Raw genomic sequence first — 23675 nt, forward strand, 5'->3', positions numbered from 1 at the left:
TTGTCGCTTTTTTAAATTTTACTTCGAAATGGCATAAGCAGGCACCAAATTTTAGAGCTTGCGGCTCAGATGAGTACGTCCAAAGATAGTAATAGTTTTTATGCCAGCCTTTTCATTCTATGAGATAAACAGCATCATTGCTGATCGCTTGTTCGCGATACGCGCAATAATGAAGTCTTGCATACACAAGCACAATGGGTAAGCTAAAAACAGCGTCGCCATCGCGACGCTATTTTTAGGGTACCCAAAGTACTTGCGTACGTTATTCTAAAACCTCATATTAGTGACCTTGATATTTTGGAGAGCGATAAATCAGACAGGGTGACAGGCATATGATTGCGACTTTACTTTCTTTTACAATTTCAAACACTGGACACACACGCACACAGGAAAACATCAGAGAGGAGAAAATGCCTTCGCCTTGTTGAGAAAGTCGAACAGAGAAATCGTGCCATCAGAGAGGCGACACTCCAGTCCTTGCTGACCCACTTGTGAGCCCTGGCTCGCACGGCACCACTCTTTGCAAGCTGCTGCAAAGGTACCCTTGCCAAAGCCTCATCCCGTTTGATCGAATCAAAAAAGCTGTAAATTTTCGGGCGAGCCCACCTTGACACCGTGTTTATCTTACGGTGCTATGTCTCCAAGGTTGTTTCGGGAGAGGGAGAAGTGGAGGTCAGCAAGGAGGTAAGGCATTGGACAATTGAACCTAATCAACTGTTAACGAACAATACAAGGGAACCGACCTAACTGATAATAAAGCCGAAGCGGGAAGGTTGTTTTGGGATAGGGCGAAATGGGAAAGGATGAAACGAGAAGGTCGTTTTGACCCGGGTCGAAACGGGAAGGTACAAACGGGAAGGTTGAATTGGGAATGGGTCGAAACGGGAACCACCCATCAAAATAGTTTTATTAGGTCTGTGGGAGAGATCACGTGATCCAGGATATACCCGTCGGGGAACCCGCTTGGCCCTTTTGTATCGGGCGGCCGCAACGAGCGGCCCTATTGCTGTATGTGTATTCTGTGTACGTGTTTCACGGGCTGGACTAGGGACGGCCAGGGGCGCGCCCCCATTCACCCTTTCTCCCTCGCTCAGGAGAACGAGAGTGCGTGGGGGAAATGGAAAGGGTCTTTTTGCTGTTTGTTTGAAAGAAACTTGTTTCTAGTGAGTCGAAATACAGCCATTGCCACAAGCTGGTCACCCTGTTTTTTCTCCATCAACGAGTGCAAACTAAATGCACATTGAGCTGATGCTCAGTGTCGGCCTCCCGTCCCGTGCGTGCAACCTATCTTGTGGAGCAGGTGGGTGTGCGGATCAGGAAAAAGATCTCGCAGTACCCTGCTTTTGCGACTCTTCGTCCGTCTGGCTTTAAAAACATACAGCGAGCAAAAAAAAAAAAGAAAAACAAAGAAAAAAAAAACGCCGGAGACGTTTGCCACGATGGTATCAGGGGCGACACCGTGACTTTGCTCAGGATTCCTCAACGGCGGCGGTTATTGGTTGCGCCTTTGTGCTCTTCGCTAAACGTGCTACTGACAGTATGTATGTGTGCGTGTGGTGCACCTGCTCGGTATTTATTTGGGGATCTACCGTACATCTCAGGAATTTACCCCGCGACATTGTGAGTACCTCGAAAGATATTTTTTGTGACAAAAAACTCGGTTGCCCCTATTTGGTTTGATCGCTATTGTCTAGAGCTGCTTGCGCCCGGGTTTGAGTAAACGTTGATTCTTATCGTCTTTTTGAGTTACATCACGCATGTAAAACTGAATGTCTGAAATAAATTTCTAATAGCGTTTTAAACTGCATTCTTACCGCCGAATTCAGAAACCTCACTCAAACTACACTTAAACTGAAGGGGCCCTCCACTTCCTCGAGGAAGTGGAGGGGCCCTTCAGTTCGAGTGTAGTTTGAGTGAGGTTTCTGAATTCGGCGGTTAGTCTAGGGTTCATAGCCATTTGGGCGTCTAAGGGGTGTTAGGCTGATGGGGTCTGAAGGACTGGAGGATTTGATGGGCTGAAGGGGTTCGAAGCGCTGAAACAGTCTCATAACACATCAGGGCTGCAGATTTTTTTTTTCAATAGAGTTTGCGGCAGCTGCGCATGGGCGCCGCCATAACCGACCTTCAGTTTTTGTTTCCTCTTATTGCGTTTACTTTACTTCATCATTACCATAGCAGGCCACGTTATCGCCATTTTAGATTCCACTGTGTCCTTTCCTGCTATTGGCCCTTGTGGAGGCCGGTCAGGGTTCGTTTCAGTTGCTCGGTATCTCGGTAAGACAAGAGAAGGTCAGCAATGCGGATGTAATTTGGCGCATGTACAAAACGTCCATAACTATTTTGGCATTCGACGGCTGTTTTTTTTTTCTTTTAGAACACGTTACCAAATTAATACTCGCTAGATTTTGCCTTGAAGAGCAAGATTCTCATCTGGCCCAGGTTGAAGTCGATATAATACCTTCTTGTATAATGCACATACGAGTCGAAGTTGGTCCCCACGACGCACTGCCAGAACGGTTCGTGCTTCACATTGAACTTATACTGCATGTAAAATGCAATGTCCTTCTCAACTTGAAACTTCTCCAGGCCCTGGGTGGCAAAGCGCACAGCATCCTGTTGCATGTTCCTCGGCAATTTCGCCATATGGATCACTGCCTCCTTTGTAGACCTGCATAGAAAGACAGACTGTCAATCCTAAGCGATCCCTCTCCTCCAAGTCGTTGGGCACAACTGCCCTGTGTGTAGTTGCGCCATTTCCAACGATAAACTGAAAGCTACATCGCAGATATCGAACTGAAAGAAAAAACAAAGACACCTTCCCATGTGTTTCGATCAAAAGCCTTGTGGCATAGCCTCCTATGTAGGGGGAAAGCCTGCGCTTTAGGCACCAAAACAATATGCAGCCAGGTTGTGGTAAAAGTGGGAGGAGGAGCAACAGGCGAGAAGGAATGCATCTTGAAAGGAGCGCCAGACAGGTGTCAAAGGGCGAACGACTCTCCTTTTAGTACTTTGCGGAAGAAATAAGAAAGAAATATGCCGAAATCACCGCTGTTGCTGCGGTGACTCTTGACGAACTTCGTTGGCATTTAGCGCAGGGATTCCGCTCAGCGAAGGATGGAAATTTCAACCTTGCAACGGTTCGCATACTGTTGTCTTTGTAAAGCCAGTTTGTTCCCTCAGGCGTCGGCGGCTTGGGATGCAGCCACTGCAGCTTCCCTCGATCGCCATCTACGGCCCTCATTCTGTTGACTTCGAAGTTCCAGTCTTTCCTCCCGGTTTCGCGCGAACGGCTTCGTCGCTGCGTCTCAGTTTTTCGCTGTCGCGTAGGCTGTGCATACTGAGAAAACGAAACCATGTGCCTCCGCCCCGTTGCATGCATTGTAAGGGGAGTGCGCGTGAACAGCGGGCGGCACGTCATTGGATAGCGTACGAGAAGACTTTCCCTCTTACATAACGGGGAAGTTCACTCAGCGAGGGAAACAATTGAGCAAAATAGCACGATGGGAACCGCGCCGAGGCCTCACAGAACCAGTCCAGTTCAAACCAAAGACGACTGCATGCACCAAAACAATAAATGCTAACGCATTAAAAAAAAAAAAAACTTTTTTTTTTTGTGTGGGATTGTGAGGATGCGTTGAGGGAGAGCACGTCATACATGGGGATAGATTTCGGCAAAAAAGGAACAATAACGTACAATTCTTTTTGACAAAAAAAAAGGAAAAAAAAAGAAAGAATTGAGGAAAGTTTCGGAAAGTGTCCGCGGATCTCTGAAGGCCAACGGCATATCATCTTTCTGTTATGTTCTTTCGTTCTGACCCCGAGCATGCGTCATTGGCGCATGCTTTCCTCCCCTATAGGAATGTATGGCTTAGCCCATCATTTTTTTCTCAGTGCCTCTCCTACAGCAATATAACGTTTAGGAGGCACTCCAGCGAAAGTAAACTAATAGACCATTTGCAGTGTTCCCAAGCGCCCCGGCCCGCACTCAAGGAATCATAGGAACGGTGTTCCTTCAGCTCCGTAGTGATCGCTAATTTTGGACCAACTCCATGGTCGCACAGTGTCTGAGCGTAATTCGAGGTCACCCTGAACAATATACCCCAAGGACCTGTCATATCACTTTTAAAATCGCTCGTCAAAGTCAGCATTTTTGATACTGCGCATGCGATCCACCTTTCAACCTTGCTGAACTGCAGAAATCCCTTACAATATTATCATTCTTGTGATTGTTGTTTGAGCAGGAATTGCTTAAAAAGCCGATAATTCACAACAACACAAACTAGGATCTAGCTCGGAGTCCGCGGGGCGGTTTATAGCATTTTTAGCGTTTTTAACTTAATATCAGCATGATAATAATGTAAGAGATTTCTGCAGCCCATCCAGGTTGAAGGGTGGACAGCATGCACAGTATCAAAAACGCTGACATTGAGGAGAAATTTTAAAAGCGATATGACAGGCCATTGGGCTATATCAAGCGCTTGCTCAGGGTGACCCCGAATTACGCTCAGAACCTGTGTAACCAAAAGTAGTGTCGAAATTACCGATCACTAAGGGGCTGAGAGAACACCATTCCCATGGGATATAGCAAATGGTCTATTCTTGGGAGTTTACGTACCGAATAATTGAAGGGCATCTGGCACACCCCAGCGAAGGAGCTTAAAATATTTTAACCTGCCGGTGGCTGTTTTCTTTAAAAGCGGTTATTTTTCTCGAGGAGCCAAAAATAAACTGAATTCATTAAATGGGCGACTTTTTAGTCATGTTGATGGCACTGCAGCGATGCCGGGCAATCTGTACAAACCCCCTCCCTCACCTCTTCCCTCTACATATTTCTGAACATGAATGCAGCACGTAAACACAAACAAGGACATTCACCCTTTTTCGCTCAAGCGTAACGAGTTATTACTTCTTTAAATTTTCGTTTGTTATAGTTGGCACTTACGTTATAATGAAATTTCCATGAGATTAACCCCATCGGCGCTGGTGGTTAGGAAATTCCGATTCAATTACGTTTTATTGTGCCCTCAAAACAGCTGTCAGGCGTTAGGAGTGGTGCAAATGTGACTTTCTGAGTTCCCGTGGTATATCAATCTTATGTGCTTGCAAGAGACAATCATCTGGGCACTTTAAATGACAACCACCTAATCCTGGTAAAATCTCATCAGAACTAGCGAGGCTTACCCGGTTCTTTTCTTGGTAGGTAATAACTCAACTGGCTACGTGCGCTTTGCACGGTTCTGTCCTTCACAGTTTATGATAACCCAGCCAAGCGGTTTCTACCTTTTAAGGCAGTAGCCCTCAAATGTTTTGCTCCGGAAACGTGTTGTTTTCTTACTTTTGAAGAAGCTGGTGGCAACGCACTTAAGCAGTGCGATGCCCCCCCCCCCCCCCCCCGTAAATTGGAACAGGCCATATGTCATATGACCGATATGAATCTAATTCCATAATAACATATAAAACAACCGAACATATTCTATTTTTCTAATTTTCTAATTGAAGCACACGAAGGAAAACTGGATGTTTAGCCAAGTTTGTCTACCGTACTTTGTCTGTCAGATGCCCTATTGAAAAATCTCATTTGTATGAGAAATTTCTGTTTCCAATAAACACAATATAATCATACAAGATATATAAGAACATATAAGAACCATATAAGAACTATATAAGGACATATAAGAATCATACCAAAAACTTGCAAAAAGTTTCTTGTAAGTTTCTTATGTGGTTCTTATATGTTCTTATATGTCTTGTATGATTCTATTTTGTTTATTGAACGCATGATATTTTATTAGATTAGTTGATGCGACGCACTGCAACCAACAATATTTTATGCGTGCACTTAAAATTGCGTAGTCCACTGATAATAAGATCGTTTTTTTTCCGCTATATAAGTCGCGCTTTTTTCTTCCGAAATTCCAATAGGTGTGTCTTATAAACAGCGTGACTTCCATGCGTTTTTCTTTTTGTTTTATTCTTCTACGAGTATGAACCTTAATTGTGGAAATGTGTTGCGCCGGTTTATATCTCGTTTCATTCGCTGTCGAGAATTTTGAAACTGGCTCCCTCTTGAACCTATACCGCGATTGCAACAAACATATGCGAGCCTATTGATGAAGTTTCGCCACTCCTACCGTACAAGTATATAAGCGCGACCCACACAAAGGTACGACTTATGCCAACTTCTTGTTTTGCTTGAAAATGGTTGTTTATGAAAAAGTGCGACTTAAAAACCGGAAAATGCAGTACTCAATTTTCAAATTAAATTTTTGTTCACATGGGTCTTTTGTATGGTAAATGGAATCTGGGTCGTATACACCTTTCCAAGAAACACTGGACCCGAGTGGCAGAATACAGTTTTCGAGCCCATTAACTGCGTTTGAGGCTAGACTCTCGCCGGCGTCCCTGCTAACCCTAACCGAGTGGACTGTGATTTCGATAGGCGCAGTTTCAAACACTGCTGGCGGCTAAATTCTCCCGCTGTATTTTGTGTTTCATGGTCCATGTATTTTCCCGAGGTCGCTAAGAAAGCATGGTACCACATTTGAAGAAAACAAAAGTGCAAAAAAGCATCTAAACTATTTTTGTTGTTTACGCGCGCGACATAACGAATGCGACTGGAATGTAGTTGTCGTTTTTTTTCTACAATAAATAAGTTTTGACGGCGCCGCCCGATTAGCCGCGTGTAAAATGACAAAGCGCTTAGCTGTCGAAAATAAATTACAACAGAAGGTAGCCGAAAGGCATGCATTTTCACGCTCACAAATAAGTTTGAACATTCGAACAATGCACTGTACGCACCACACGATAGAGCGTTATCTGAAAATAATTTATTTGAGAAAGATTTCAAATAACACACTCACAGTCGACGACAGTCACATCTTGACGATCGGACGGAATCCAAGCTGACTTCGTTTTAGAACACGTTTTAAAAAGAGCTTCCTTTTTTTTTTTTTTTTTTTTTTTACAACAGCACCAAGGCAAAGGAATGGACGCGACTGACCCGTTTCCTACCCCAATACAGGCAACTATTTTTTGGAGAGGACTCTGCGCGGACTATCTCTGGGAGGGGGAGAACAATTGTCAAGTTGTTCGCAAAATCGCGTCGAGGGCCGTTCGACGTCCTTCACCTCCTTCGTTTCCCGTGAGTTTCGAGCAGAAAAGCTTGAATGTCAGGCACTTACCAGCCCTATTTCTCACAGTAGAAGATAACAAAGAAATGGTACGCAGCACGGATGAAAAAAAAAAAAAATTAAGTGGAAACTTTCAGGAGAGCCAGAAAACGTCGAATGTAAAACGGCAAAACATATGTACAGAATCGCGCTTAGCGGGTGTTCACAGTCCAAGAGTGTGGCAGAAAATTTCTAGCTGATAGAGGGCGCGAGAGTCGCACCAGCCGCATCAGCATCAGCAGCGTGGCGGTGGCCTAGGAGTGTTTTTTTGGAAAGGTGTGTAGGCGCAGATGTTATGTATTTTTCAGCAGGGCGCTGCCTTTAAAAGAGGTGCTCAATATCGAATGACCTCAAAGGCTAGGGGATGACGCCAACTGGCAAGAGTATGTACTCTTCACGCCACCGAGACGGTCAAGCATGGATTATAGGCCATTTACCGTCAAGAACGTGCGCGGCGGCTGGAAATCTACTCAATACTCCGCAAAAGCAACACACGCATGCTTTACATTTTTTGCGAGACACAGTACTGGCACTGACAGATGGGAGATAATGTCACTCTGATAGTCTGATCATCTCGTCGTGGTACTTGTACCCGGATGAATAAATGTCAATGGGCGGTAGCTTGCGCTACCTAGCCTTCCTTAACGGGCGGTAGCTTGCGCCACCTAGCCTTCCTCATATCATTAATGTATCGCGACTCCAGCAAAACGGACGGCACCAAGCGGGAAAACCGGGAACCAGCCATAACAGGTCGCTTTGTGCCCCTCCGAGCCTCTGGTGGTTTTCGCGGACATCTGCTGTCGGCACGGTGGCGAACAATGTAATTTGACGAAGGTCCGAATATTTCTTAAGTTTACTTGAGTGTTCATTAGTGTGGTGAAGCCTGAGTAGATTGTTTCCTTCCATCACGTGTTTGACAGCCCGTTTACTCCACAACACACGGTCGCGTGCTTTCGATTTCTTGGATGAAGAGGAATCGCGGAAAAACGTTTTGGTTTCTTGTCTGCCTCGAATCACATTCAAAGTGACGACTACTTGGTTTCTTTATAATAATGTAGAACAGTGGACTCAGGACGACACACAAGGTGTTTCACGGGGGAACACTAATGTTGCAGCCAAGTGAATGGCTGCTTTTCTGAGTTTGGTTGCGATAGCTGCTTTTCGATAGCTGCTTTTCTTGAGTTTGGTTGCGTTCGATTAGCTTCAAGTTTGAGCCACCCACGCTGGTTGGTGCGTTCGGTATTCATCTTGGCTGTTTTTCGCCGAAGAAGCCCCTGGACCACACCAAAGGAGTTGGGCTGATTTCGCAATTACTTGATTCCGGAATACCTGCTCGCTGTATACAATTAATGAGGGAAATTGTCCGCTTTCAAAAGGTGGGGGACGCGTCTCGCAAAGTTAGAAGCTGTCACGGCATTATGATTTATCGCGCCTCCAACATTTGTATTATACACCCGTCGAAGCCAGCAGAATAAAGGCTACATTGCTCAGGTTGACCGGCCACAAAAATACTAATTTTCTCCGTTCAGGATTCGAAGTCAAGTTCAATGCAGAAAGGTTCTGCGTGAATCTCCGATGAAGACTCTCTTCGGTTTGTCCGCAATCGTCTCCGTGCTACCGGCTAGAGCCATTTGGCTGAGTTTAAGTAGTATCTTTCTGTCTGTCAAATATACCTTTATTCAGCAGTCCACTTAATAGCTAGTCAACTAAGCTCATATTTCAACCCGAAGAATATACTAATATCGCTTTAGTGGGACATATTACGTAATATAATACATAACCCGCATATTCGTCAAAATGACTTATCGATTGCTACTGAAACCTGAATTGAAATACGAGTATAAGCTGCTTAGTGGGGCGCCAGGGGGTTAACATGCTCCTTGGCTCAAGAGGCGATTGCTTAATTTCCGTAATCTCCCTGCAGCCTGTGTTGTTGACCGAGCAGACGACTGGAGCTGTTTCTTAAACGTGAATACGCACAAAACCTCGATTTCGCGGACAGATAAGTCGCATGGTCGAGGCATGCGAGTTAGCTGAAAATTACTTTCGGTGGAACAATTCTGTAGTGATCGCCGCTTTCCTTAGCTGATGAAAACTGATTAAAGTCTATTATCGTCTTCCCGGAGACTCTAGTTTCGGCTTTGAACAAAGTCTCAGAAACGAAAGTTTGATATGAAAAGAACAAAAAACACCGGGAACACAAAACTATGCCCTGCAAGTTTATGTGCACCGGCTACACTTAACCGTCTCAGTTCAAGTACCTATAAAATTGTGCATTGAACAAAAGAAAATCTGTTAAATTAAGTGCGCCACCCGCTCAGGCGGCCCGGCCGAGCCGACGCGACCTGGACCCAGCGCCATGTTTGTTTGCTGGTGGCGCCCCTTATAGGTCGCTGGAGTCGCGATGTGTAGAGTAGTCTGCTAGAGCCATACGCTCAGGCTAACCTCAATGCCTTTCAATCGTCCTTTCTTTCTTCTGGCAATATCGGAGCGAGGAGCATTCCACCTCTGACAATCAGTGACGTCAGAACCGATATCGCGAAAAACGTGGCAAGTATCGGCCACAATTTCAGGCACATAGAAGCACTATTTTTTTCCTTCTTCAGCTTTGCTTTGCATTTGTGGTTTTATTATTCCGATTGGGCGACGTGAAAGGTCACCACTCTCGTTACAAATGTGTTCGAGCCAGTATCGAGTGAGAATACGATAGCCACTCTGGCGAAACAAAGAAAAACAAAATGCATCTCCAGCCGCGAAGTCTGAATTAAAACTATACTCGGTAGCAATTTTTAGTGGCATTTTTAAGAGGGGGAGGAGAGTGCCCGCACAACTTTAATCTTCGCGCAATCTGGGTAAGAACGCGTGTTCGTTCCCATACGAAGAGACATTAAAGGAGACGAGGAGATGAGAACGTGCGGTTTCCAAGCTGTGAGCCCTTGCTTGAGACGCTTGCTTCATAAATTGCTTCCTCTGGAAGAAAGGAAGCTTGCCGGGAAAGCAAATGCCATAAGCACAGATGGCTGCCTGTATTTTCATGCAACTGTCAGCGAACAGATATAGAAAGTGGAATCATGAGTTCCTGGTACCTAGAAAGGGTGCCAAGCAACGCCTTCAGTATTCATCCGAATTCTGTGATTCCCTTGGTGCTAGAGAGCAAAAAAAAGATGGGAATCGTGAGAGTCCTTGGGTTTCGTAGTGAATACTTTGTATCGCATATAATATGGGGATTCACGCAAAAACCTGGGAGTTGAAAATGACATTAAAAAGAACCCTTTATAAGGGGACTCAAGGGAGCCCCTAGGAGTTGTGAATGAAGCCAGCAAGAACTCCAAATTAGGAGAATCACTGGTCCCGGGGTGTAACATTGGGATTTGAATAACAGCCTTGGTAGCGGGAAACAGATGAGTCCCAGGGGGACTCGGATGAGGTGTTAAATTACCCTCCATAAAGGGGGAGTACTAGTATTCCCAGATTTAGAAGAATCGGAGGACTCCCCGAGCGGGTTATATATGGTACATCGCTTTACCCCCCTCAAGAGAGTACCTGTGTACATCCCTTTTTTAAAGTGGGGAATCACGAGCCGTTTTTCCTCAGATTTCACCGAATTTTGTCAGGTGCACTGGTTTACTAATATGGACACAACAAGCGCAAAGAATACATTAGATCCTCAAAATATGTAGCAAGCTTATATGCATCAGACAGCGTTGACTTTTCGCGGTCAAAATTCTGCCAGAAGCGAAAGTATACGCACGCGAGCTGATTAGGAAACAATATAATCTAAAGTCTAAACCCCGAAACGCATGGAGAAAAAAAAAATAACGGATAAGTCTTGTCCGTTATTTTATTGCTTCGTGTCTCAGGGTTTAGATCAAGAAAAATGTAATTTTACCGACAAAAGCCACATTCTCTAATGCTGAAACTACGTTTCAGTCCTCTTTAGCCAGTACTTGCCTCTTTCCTGAGTGCCCGAGTTTCACGTCATCCTTGAATACGCCACTGCTTGTCTGCGGCCTACAGAAGTCGTTCTTGAGATCAGAAACGGTCTGTTTGATATCAGCACAAGACCTCCTCAAGTCTTCGAGTAACTCTCCTTCCCGGTGATTCGCATCTGACTGCATTCTCTGAAGATGTGCGAGACGACTCGACACGGCATCAATACTTGATGAAGGCCCATGCTTGAGGTCATCCGTAACTGCGTTGACACTCGCCTGCAACCCAGAGTAGCCATCTTTGAGTTCAGCCATGGACTGCTTGATATCCGCTCTGGCGTTCTCAAAGTTTTCAAGTAACTGTTTTCCCAGCTTAGTCAGACCTGGCTGCGTCTTCTCAAGCTGTTGCATGACGCCCGACAGAACTTCAGTAACAGCTCGATTTGATTGTGAATGTTCAAGCTTGACGTCATCCGCGACGGTGTTAACACTGTCCTGCAGCCCATAGTAGCTGTCCTTAAGTTCAGTAATAGACTGCTTGATTTCAGCACTGGCTTTCTCCAAGCTTTGACGCAACTGTACTCCCTGCAGTGTCACCCTTGGCTGCAGCGCTTCCGCTCCTTGTGTGGGGTCGCAGTCTTGGACGCAGTGCTGCACGAGGCCCGTCCGTGGCACGTCCTGATGACACTTAGGACAAGAAGCCCTGTGGTGAGTGCATTCTTTTTCGAAGTGATCCAAGAGCTCGGAGACGGGCCCGACGAAGTTGCAGCCATGCTCAGCATTCCAGCAAGACACACTCAGTTTCAGCAACTGTCGCGGTCGCAACCTCAACTTGTCCACCGCATCCTTGTCGAAGTTGGCTGTGTCTAGCGGACACACGCAACCCAGGTTCACGGTGCTCTCGAAGCAAACGTTGCAGAGTGTGTGGGAACAGGGCAGCACGACTCTTTCCTTGCACAGTAATAAAATGCTTAGATGGGCCAGTTGGTACATCGTGGGAAAATAAGCGCCGAAAAAACACGGACAAAGAGTAGATTGACAGCGCCCTGTGTCGTTGTCAATCTACTCTTTGTCCGTGTTTTTTCGGCGCTTATTTTCCCACTTGCACAGTACTCCGCAAACTTGGCACACCTGGTCAAAAGGAAGGGGATGCTCGAAACATAACGGCCGCCAGTCCAGGCCTGGCATGAATTCCGTGGACAGTGGCACACAGGTTGGCGGCATCCTAAAACGGTGTGGGGCTCCGTTGTATGTCTCGCTCGCTCTTCGCAGACGTCTGGCACACGGCGAGCACAGGGGCGATAAGAGGCGCCTCCTCAGTTCCCGCACCGCGACCGTCGGCTTATCGGCCGTTAGCAACGGAAGCGAGCTATCACAATCCAGATTGCCTTTTGCTATTTCCTTCATTTCTTTTACGAGTACAAGTAAAGAGAAGACCATCAACATCGGGCTTGCTTGCATGCGCTCGTTTGCCCGATTTACACTGGTTGCTTCTCACCTCAAAGCAATAATTTTTCAAGGAAGTGGTAGATTTTGTGGTGGTGCGGCTGACCTCACGCTCCAAATCTGTGACCGGGCACTCTATGGCTCCATCGTTGAACTGCCAGGCTTTGTAAGTATAGAGGAGGCTATGGGCGGGTCAATAACGAATCTCAATAAAGTACCTTACCTAAAAATACTGCTTTCTTTGGGATATTGAGAAGGCGAAACGTCAAACCTTATTCCTTCGCAGATCGCGTTACTGAATGTGCGGGGCAAGAGGGTTTTTTCTTGGTCTCGTCAATCGCTTGGGACTTCAAATTACGTTGTCTCTTTCGTGATATCGTTTTTTTTTATTTTTTTAAATATATTTTACCCATCGTTTCCCTTCTGTCGTTTATCGCGTTTCTCTCAAGCGTTCCTCGACGCCTCCTCGCCATGACTTTGTTATCCGCAGGGTTTGGACAACTTCTTTACTGATAATTCAGCTTTTCGAATTCAGATTTATCGGATCACGCACTATTCAATCTCAGCGTAGAAAATTTTGCATACGTCATTCTTAACGTTTTTTGGGCTGAACATTTACCTGTCACATTTTGAACACCCAAACGCGCATGACAAGGACGAGTTAATAAACGATTTGTCGTAGGAAAACATATAAACTACCAAATTATCATTATGTATAACATAGACTCATTCAATGAGGGATTGGAAAAATAATACAGAACCGAGTTCATAATATTAAAAAAAAATATCTGCACACAGATGACACATGAAACATTACAAGTGATAAAATCTAAAGATGGTTGGCATGGAAAAATAAAACACATGAATGCCTGCTTTCATAAAAAAATTTATATTTGTTTAAACATGTTGACGGCTCTTGTACGACGAGGAATGAAATCAGGGCACTTACTCAACCCGTAATTTGAAACACTGCGACAGCTGAAGTGTGACGTCAGATCCACTGAGGTATTATTTCGGAGCGGATGGGCTGAATGAACTGTAAAGGCCCCTACGCACAGTTGCGTTTGAGAGCTCTTGAGTGCGTTTGACTGCCTCGCGTCGAGAAACGAAGGCTAGTCACCGGCATATCTGCTCTAAGTATGAAGCGTGGAATCCAATTCAAGGAATCATCTTGGCATGCGACATACGAAGCAGGGATGTCCTGGTTTCTTTGCTACTGCGTGATGCACGTTAAAGACCCCAGGCTAGCGGTTGTATTGCACTGGCTGAATTGCTCATCTACAGCGAGTGACTCGTCGCAACTTTGAAATGGCTGACCAACTACACGCTGTATAAATATCCACACAACCCCAATTATTATTCCTGGTTTCTCGTAGATGCATCGCAGTCACACGAATTTAAAGGGGCACTCAATAGTTTTTTTGAGGTACGTCAACTAACTATATTTTCTGTCTCTCCGGCCTTTACCCTTTCCGGTATGCTATTTAGTATCGCGAAATTCCTAATAGTTATTGTGAAATCGGTAAATGAACATGATACAAAACCAACATTTTAACATTCGTTCACTTTTCAGTGCCACGACGTCAGTGGCAGGCAGGCTCGCCAGTCGAGCAAGCAGTCTAAATAATAGAATATGTCAATCATTTGTTCCGTGCTGGAGCGAGCTTTCAAAGTATTCATTTGAAAGCATGAAACTGTTTCCAATCAGTTCGGAACAAAATGTATTGGCGACGTGAGCGAACGAAAGCGTCGCTGTGGTCGGCCCACCACAATTGGCCGAATGCTGTCTATGACGTCAGCAAAGGATTTCTCATCGACGGAAATAAGAGGAATGTAAGAACTTCAATTTTGACGGTGTTGGCAGTGTTGCTTTGAGAGCGCTATGATTTCAGGCTTCCACCATGCCCATTACAAACACCATCGAATTTGTTGTTCACAAGGTAATGACGTCACGAAAGGTAACCGAACGAGGGCGCCACCGAAACATCTCGCCGCTAATACAGTCCAAAGAGTGAACCCCTGCCTTCCACTGACGTCACTTTTTCGTTGTTGCCAGTAGAGACTTTCAGTTTGAAAAGCATGGTAAGGACCAAAACTGTAAATTTGATAACTTTACGAAAAAAACAACAACAACAATTTTTTTACCTAATATTTGGGATACTATTTTAGCTATGTTTGTGGATTAGTTTAACAAAATTTCAAGCAAGTCGGATACAATAAAAAAACCTGTGGAGTACCCCTTTGAACACTCTCAAACGGCACTGTGAGTGGGGCCTTTAAAGCGCTCCTGAAACGTTTTTCTACTTTCGCTAAATACTACTTGGAATCACTCCCTAGCGTTAATAACTAGATAAAATTGCCTTAGAGCTTAGAGACTCGAGCCAGAACAAGCGGCGAGAGAGGAAGAAGAGGAGGAGATAGAGTGCGGACGTGTTTTTCCGAGCTCAAGGGTTTCTCTGCTCCTGAATCACTTCTTCAACTGGCTCTACCGGGGGCCAACCACCTCGCCGTAACCATCTTCATCAGAATCATCAGAGGAACCGAGATTTCCACCGGTGAGCCCGAATTTCTCCCAAATTAAGGGATCTGTGCCTGAATCACTCGGCGGCGGGACCTAAGCCTAATGTAGGCGAGGACCCCTGGCCAGGGCGTCCCTAGGGCGAAATGGCCGAAACACACCACGAGAGCATGGACCAGGACCCTGAGGACAAGCCTGTCCGAGATCACGAGCCCCCAGGAGATACGTCGGAACTCCAGAGATCCCGAACCCATACACCAAGAGAACGGTCTGGAAACTTCCATAACTGCTCCATGGTTGACCAGGACGAGGGGAAACAACCTCCCTAGGACCGAGATTCTAAAATGGGGGGACAATAGGAGATCGGCACGAGATCTACAAAAACCCGACAACGTTCCCGAAGCTTCAACGCTCGAGAGCGCGAAGAGCAATATCGCGGCTGACACTGGTAAAGGCGGAAAAAGCCGGAAATCCCCGTAGGCTCCTTCCAAGAACCCAGCAAAAAATGGCGGCGCTCATACCAAATGAAAGCCGGTGGCCGAAAGGCTCCCACCACTTCCCAGGAGTCAATACAATGTTGTCATTAGGCCCTTCAATAAGCTCACACTCGCCAACCCCCCCCCCCCCCCCCCCCCCCCAAAGAGATTATGAACGCACTACCCACGGCGTGCGACCTCAAGGAGCAGGAGGGGGGAGATTCGACAATCCGGATCCCCAAGGACCAGAACCTGATGATTTTCAGTACACCCAACGTCGGCACGGCGGAAAGAATGGCTGAAGTGAAGCACCTAAGTTTGTACGGGCAGGACTACGACATCATAGCCAACATTGCCGCCCCGGTCGACTTCTGTAGGAGAGTCATAACCAAGATCGGATTCGGGTTCAGCACCGAATATCTCACCGAGAAAATCATACTGATGGGACTCGAACGCCCGAGAGTTCTCAGCGCACACAGGATGGGCAAGTCAGATGCGGCGCTCATCACATTCCGAGAAATCCGGGTTCTACGCTTCGTACGCTTCGGAATGAATGGTGCAATGCCGGTGCAAACCCTACTTTTTCAAGGAACAGGTTTGGGATGTCTGCCAAAGGCTAGGGCACGGAAAAGGCGTGTGCGCCTACCCCGAGCAGAAGAAAGTGCTCTACACGAGGCCTCCTCAACGGAGACATGGAGGAGCATGAATGCTCACCCTACTGCATACACTGCAAGGGACCCCATTCAACGATTCCAAGTGCCCGGCGTAAAAGCGTGAAATGTACAACAAGGGTCGGCTCCAGCAACCAGCAGAGGGTGGAACAGCAACAGCGACCGAGACAGAGCAAGGAAAACAAGGAGCAGCAGAGTCAAAACACTACCAACGACAGACAACCACTACAGCAGTAGCAGCGGCAACTTTCGCCGCAAACGAGGACCTCGCAGTTCCACTGGCCGGCGGTAGGGAGGTGGAGGAATCGCTAAAGCGAACCCTTACGCTCTTCTGGTCAGAGCGGGTCCGGAGAGGTACGCAGCGGCCCTCACACAAGCACCGAAATAGGACCCGGGAAACGAGCATTTCTACCACGGAGCGACGATAGGAATACCCGTACCGAGCAAATGGAGATCGGCATCGGGGAGAGAAAAAAAAAGCAGGAAGAAAACCAAGCGGACGACACAAAATCCGCAGAACCAGGGAGAGGTCCAGGACCCCACAGCAACAGTCAGTTCAGCCCGAGAAGAGCAGGTGAGCCATGCGGCGGGACAGTCGCCCCAGTCCTCTATCACCCCACCCCATCCCACACACGCCACATAAAAAACACCCACGTGAGCCCGAGATCGGTAATGACAAGGAAGTCAAGACCCAAACCACCTCCTGCCAAAGGAACTCCAGAGCAACAAAACCCAAAACGAACGAGACTTTATAACCCGTGAGGAGTTCTACAGAGAGATACGAGCTCTCCATGCAGAATTACAAACAGCTAAATTCGAACTAATGCAGCATTCTATTTGGTTCTCAAAGAGAAGGGTATAATCAACGTGCCCAGGATCTCCTCCCTTAGCCAAACCAGAAACCCGATAATCTTGCAAGTTGTCACGGCCCGAACATTCAACCCGAACGTGACTGAGGCCAGAACCAACCCCAAACTTAGCCTGCTGCTCCCGCGATGGAAACGGGGGAGGCAGTAGTGACGGCAACATGCATGTGACCGAAACTAACACTGAGCGCAAGGAGGAGGACTTATATCTCGTGTGGCAGTGGAACTGCGGGAGCTACCACCGTAAACGTCGAACACTAACGCAGTTCCTAACGACGCGAGACTGCAAGCCTGTCGTCATAGACCTACAAGAAACAGGCGACGTACTCTCGCTTTCAGATTTCGTAGCCTTCTGCCAGAAAACGAAAGACGAAAACGAGGAGCCGAGAGTCGCCTCACTAGTAGCCAAACATGTTGAGGTTATCGAACACAAACTCGCTGTGCCCATAACTCACGTCTCTCTCGAACTCTTGGCCAGGGATCGAGGAAACTGTAGTCTCTTCCTCTTAAACGTCTATAACTCGCCGAAGAAAACGCAAGCCGTGTTCGACGAACTTTTTTGGGGCGTACTCCGCATCACTTCCCCGTGAAGGAACATCCTACTCACAAGAGGAAACTTTAATGCGCCGCACGGAATTCTCGGCTAGCTGCGAGACACTCCGATAAGTAGGAAGCTGATGGTCGTGATAGAAAACCGCGTATTAACCCTCTTTAACGAACCAGGGCAGCCCGCACGCATGGGCAGCAGCTTCTCCCGAGATACCATGCCGGGTTATCTCTCTAGCCAAAGCGCGTGGGAACTGTACTTGGGCCAGCCTCGAGGAAGTTTTGGGCTCTGACCATACCAGTCTGGAGACTGTAGTTCCCAACCACCTAGGAAAAAAACGAGGCAAGTCACATATACTCACAAATTCGGACTCTTTCCGTTGGCTCCGCATTGCAAAGGCGGAAGGTGCCACCATTACGCAAGACATGGAGCCTTAGAACGCTGGGTAGGACAGGTTCAGGCGGACGTGAAAAATGCCACGAAAACGGTGTTCACCACCGGTCAAGCTCCCGAGATAGATCCACACCTCCTCGACCTGTGGGGTTCCCGTCACAGCTTCACGAAGAGGTGGAAGAGGCAGAAACACAACCGAACACAGGAATCGCATCGCCGAGCTTAAGCAGGAAGCCGAAGAATGCGTTGAAGGCCTCACTCAAGCTAACTGGCACAACATGTGCTATCAACCCCAGGGCACACCAGGTACGAAAAATATATGGAGCATACTCCGAAACCCCTTGCATCCGACAAAGGCTAAAGTGGAGACCAACAAGGCCCTAGCTATGCTTCTACACACAATAAGTCAAAAGAAAAGAAGTCGTCTCTGGGAAATTTTGATTGAACGATACATCGCGGCAGGGCTCAGACCTAACTATCAATTACCAGTACCCGGTAAGCGAAGACGAAAAATACGAACACCCCTTAGACGCGGACATCACGGAGCAAGAAGTTCGGAATGCACTACTACACATTAGCCGTATCACTGCCCTCGGAAAGGACGGAATCACTTATAGGATCCTTAAAAGAAACCTAGACGTCGACTCGATTATGTCCTCAACGGAATACTTTAATCGCCTCTGGAGTACGGACGAGTATCCTCGGGCTTGGAAAGGAGCGGTCATTACGCTGATACCCAAGCCACGCAAGCCACTCTCGCTCCAGAACTTGCGCCTAAGCTCACTCACGTCGTGCACAAACGAACTGATGGAGCTCGTAGTGCTCCGCTAACTTGAACCGCACCTGGAATCGACGGGCCTCTTTGCAAACTCGATGTTCGGTCTCAGACCGAATTTTCCCACGCAAGACGTTATTTTGCAAATCAATAAGGACGTACGTCCTTGATCACCCGAGGAGAGCCCAAAATAGAGCCATATTTGCACTAGATTTAAGGGGAGCATTCGATAACGTGCCGCACGACGCGATACTGCAAGGTCGCGCCCGGTCTCCGTGCCGAAAATGGACGTACGATAACGTGCGTTCGTTCCTCAGCGACCGAGTAGCCACCTTATTAAGGATCGGGGACCCGCGTTCCTGCCTCATCCAGCCCACGGGATGAGGTACGCCGCAGAGATCGGTCCTTTCTCCACCCTTACAAAAATATGTATGGACACTTCTAGGACGTTCTATAGACCAGCGTCCATAGGGAGAACAAAAGGCATCTATAGGCAGACCACGACCTCTGTTGCCTCCGTGAAGTCGTCCTATGGCTGCCCTATAGAATATTGGCCAACGGACGTTCTATGGACGTCCTATTCTATAAATGATCTGTGGTCATCCTATACCCTCTCTATGGCAAGGCGCCATATAGAGTCCATAGGGACTCTATAGGGTGTCTACACAGGGTCTTTACGGTGTCTATAGGGTGCCTGCAGAAAACCCATACGAAGTCTACAAGGAGTCCCTAGGGAGTCCACAGGGAAGCCATACAAGGTCTACACAGGTCCTCATGGGGTCTGCAGAAAAGCCATACAAGGTCTACAGGGAGTCTCTACAGGGTCCGCAGAGAAGCCACTCAGTCTGCACGGGGTCTGCTATGGAGTACGCACCGACCAACGTTTCTAGAACAAGTCAGTTGGGAAACTGCTAAAGAGCTTGCTCTGAAAAAGCGGCACCGATCTGTACTCGAAAACCAAACTAATTGCGATCGCAACGCCACCATTCCACCCGCAGCGGCCACTCGGATAACTGCACGACTTGTGTTGGTTTGGGACTATCGATATTCGACAGCATGTGACTGTTCTGCTTTGGCTTTAATCGGCCACTTTGGTGCCGAAACATATACGGTAGAAGAGAGGTTTCAGGGATGCCAACCCTCGTCTCCCAGACGGACACGCCGCGAACTGCCACCGAAGTTAGGACGCACCCAAGTCGGGACGCGCTACCTGAAGTCGCCGGTGAGGCATGGCTGTAAAAAGAAATATTAATTGTGCCGCAAAACCCTGTAAGCTAAAAGTGTATGCAAACATCACGCTCTTGTCATTTTGTACTGATCTCCAATAAAGGATTCTACAAAAAGAGCTTTTCCCCATTTGCTTTTACGCAAAAAACGTACTATGTAAAAGCCATTTTAAAGAGTGTAGGGTCCTTAGGGATCTGCAAAGAAGCCATACAAGGTCTATAGGGAGTACGTAAGGGGTTCACAGGTAAGCCATACAGGGTCCACAGAGAAGCCATACAGGGTCTGCACGGAGTCCCTACGGGGTCCATAGAGAAGCCACTTTAAGCGATGGTGGTACCGCGGTGTGAGAATCGCACTCCCTAGCTCCTAAATGATTTGCCTCATAGTAAAATGGCTTGTCTACACTTTCCTGACGTGAAAAAAAACATAAAGTAAGTCTCTGATACTGCGCGTATATAGCAAAACTACCATTACTTACGCGTCGCGCGCAGACCCAGCCTAGTATACCGCTTTTTAACGACGATCATCCAGATGACCGCAATTTTGATAGGCACCAGTGCGCCCCCTATGGGTTGTAAAAGTTGCGAATATCTACGGGGGCCGCAGCGACCCACATATACCTACCTCCCACTGAGAAAATAAAAACATTATTCCGGCACATACTAAACGCTTCCATCTCCACAATGAGTACACCCTGAGGTTCGATATGCCTCCAGACGTCAATGTGACATATTGATACCCGGAACTTAATTAACAACTCTTTAACTCGGACACCTCGCTACACCGAAAGAAAACGTCTACCCGGCATCACTTTATTAATGCACCAATATATAGCTCACACCATAGAGAGGCAATAGGATGACCATAGACTCGCCGGGACCATAGAACGGAAATAAGAAGGAATGAAAACCTTTTTCTTTCGCGAAGATCTCTATAGCGTTTTTGTGTCCATTCTGTGGCAAACCAATGGTACATAGACGGTCTAAGAACTGTCTACAGGAATCCATAAGATGGACAAAGAGGTAATAGAACGGCAAAAGTATGGAGATAGGACATCCATACATATTTTTGTAGGGGCAACACTATTTAACGTTGCAATGGCGGTATTACCTGCTCTGCTAGACGCTATTCCGGGCATCAGGCACGCGTTGTACGCGGACGACATCACGGTTTGGGCCGACAGAGGCTCGGACGTCGAGATTCAGGACGCGTTACAGGCGACGGCTGGAACTACTATGGCGTAGCCTAAGGAAGCCCGGCTCTCATACGAGGCAGACAATTCCGAACTTGTCATCCGGGAGCCAACCAGAAATAAAATAATTGAGGAAATTACCGTCGAAATAGACACTCGAGAACCGAACTATATGGCACCTGTTTTCTGGCTTTATATATTTTCGAAGATTCTGAGCGTCCGGTGATATTTTGTATGCAGAACAAGCGTCTTCGCACCATATGCAGAAGCAGAAAGAACATTAACATTTCAACATTAACTTTGCCTTCACTTAATGTTGATCGTATGCATGCACAGGGAGTTACTAATCCAGTGTCACCGCGTGGTTCTTGCCGTCTCTCTTGGTTTTTCTGATGTCCTTTGTTCGTTTAGCAAGTAAATTCTCTATGCAGAAAAGCGCCAACGCCGTTTTCGCGCTGACAGTTCCCGACAGCGCACATATATGCATGTATAAAACTGTTTTAGCAATGTGTTTAATGCACTACATTTTAAAGAAAAACATTGTAACCGACCAACATTTTTATTTACACGATTGAGAAATGTCCGAAGTTATATACTACGTTATAATTATTCGTAATATTTGCTCTTATAATCAAACGCAGAGAAAAGGAAAGAAAAAAAAACATGCCCTTACGCTTTCCCTCTTAGAAATGTTTTATCGGAAGTGAATGTTTGACTGGTTTTTGTCAATTTCACTACGCCAGCTGAACCGTTTGCGTACATTAGAATAGCTCCATGACTATGGATGAACAAAAGACTGCTCATTTTTTTTAAAGACGACTTCTACTCGATCAACGCGCTAGCGAGCGAAGAGCCGACTTATCACGAGAAGAGTAAGAAAAAAAAAAATAAAAGAAAGAAAAGGAGTTTATTTTCCGTTTTGCTATTATAAACTACAGTCTTCGCTTCATCGAACAGGAGACTTTACGTGCCGTTTGGCGCGGCTTCAAGAGCTGATAACGCCGGTTCGCTCCATGGGGCAGGTAATGCTTTCGCATTAACACTCATGTATATTTTATCACTTACTGGTGAATGTCGTCCCGTAGTGATGTCCGGACCGTCAAACAGACAGGCGCTTCGATAGGGGCATGTTCGCAGAGAAAGGAAAAACAGGATGAAATGCTCCGCTTACACTTGCGAGGGACATGGCTAGATTTGAGCTTGAAGCAACGCCTGCATGTCGAATGACTTGAAAGCACACACAGAGCAACGTTGGCCACGTATACGTTTTAAAATATCAAGGTGCCATACCTTTGGTTCGGATCGCGATCGAGGAACGCGGCCGCTTGAAGGCGCAGATGAGCCCAAGACGCTGCTGGTCAAGGCGTGAGCGGGCAGACGTAGCACGGACGATGTCGTTCGTGTAACTGCCAAGGCGGGTCGGCACACCAACTTTAGGTGTCGCGCGCTCCAGATAGAGTACCTCTAGCGAACTGTGTTCGTGCGTTTCATTCATCCTGTTTTATCCTGGGTTACATAACATCGGGGTCTTTATTTTCAGAAACGAGACCCATCAATAGGGCCTGTTGACTGCGACAACGCTGACCGCGAGGATAATTTATCCCTCATCTACCGTCGCAGTCCAAAAGTCGGATTCGATGCTGGCATTAGATTCAGAATTGGGCGGGAACAAGCGTATCGGTGGGAGGAGACAGCACTTGCCCAAGAAGCGCGCCAGAGAATACCTAACTTGTCCAAAGTTTGGCAATCCTATACTTCGTTTCAGCTTCGGTCCGAGCGCGACCGATGCTATGAGCCGAAGGGCCAATCAAACACCGCAAAAACCGCAGCGTCATGGCGTGCTCTCTGCGCTTGATAAGACTAGCCGTCGGAGGAGCACGCACAGAGAGACGGCGAATACCGGCTGGTCCTATCAACTGCAGAGAGGACGCCATGACGTTGTGCCTCTGTCGCTGTTTGATTGGCCCTTCGGCTCATAACAGCGGCCGCGCTCGGACCGAAGCTGAAACGAAGTATAGGAGCCCGACTTGATCCCAATAATCTTTGACTTAAGGCGTTAGTTACGGCCAATGTCTTTTCTATATCTTTGGTTCGTCACATAAAAGGTCAAGGTGCCAGACATAAGTTAAAGTTGCCACGCATCAACCGAACAACCAGCAGTGAGGCGTAATTCAGGCACTTGTTTGCTGATTCAGGCACGAAGTTGCCAGGTGAAAACCAAACAACCAGAAGCGAAGCCTAATTCCGGAATTTTCTCGGGAACTAAGGCTAAAAGATTCCCGGTAACAAGTGAACCACCAGCCAGTGAAGCCTGACTCCGGAACTTGAAAATCCAACTTAGGGCCAAAATACAAATACTCTGCCCAAAGAAGATCAAGGTTCGTTATACCTTGGGTTGTTTGGTCTGTCAGTGGTGTAAATTATCAGACAAAAACAAAACGCTGGCCTAAAAACCTGTGCTACGGG

The 23675-nt window shown here is 47.0% G+C and overlaps 1 protein-coding gene across 1 annotated transcript; it reads right to left on the reverse strand.

Moving 5' to 3' along the window:
* Positions 1 to 1908: 1908 nt before the first annotated feature.
* LOC8039226 lies at positions 1909 to 12322 on the reverse strand. Its single transcript, XM_040216124.1, has 3 exons — positions 12207 to 12322; positions 11121 to 12068; positions 1909 to 2668 (listed from the first exon to the last, which is right to left on the reverse strand). Exons 1-3 carry the CDS (start codon positions 12320 to 12322, stop codon positions 2389 to 2391), a joined length of 1344 nt encoding a protein of 447 aa, XP_040072058.1. The 3' UTR covers positions 1909 to 2388.
* Positions 12323 to 23675: the final 11353 nt, after the last annotated feature.

The sequence above is a fragment of the Ixodes scapularis genome, unplaced genomic scaffold, assembly GCF_016920785.2.
Source record: "Ixodes scapularis isolate PalLabHiFi unplaced genomic scaffold, ASM1692078v2 PGA_scaffold6__148_contigs__length_123643588, whole genome shotgun sequence".
In the NCBI taxonomy this organism is placed as follows: domain Eukaryota; kingdom Metazoa; phylum Arthropoda; class Arachnida; order Ixodida; family Ixodidae; genus Ixodes; species Ixodes scapularis.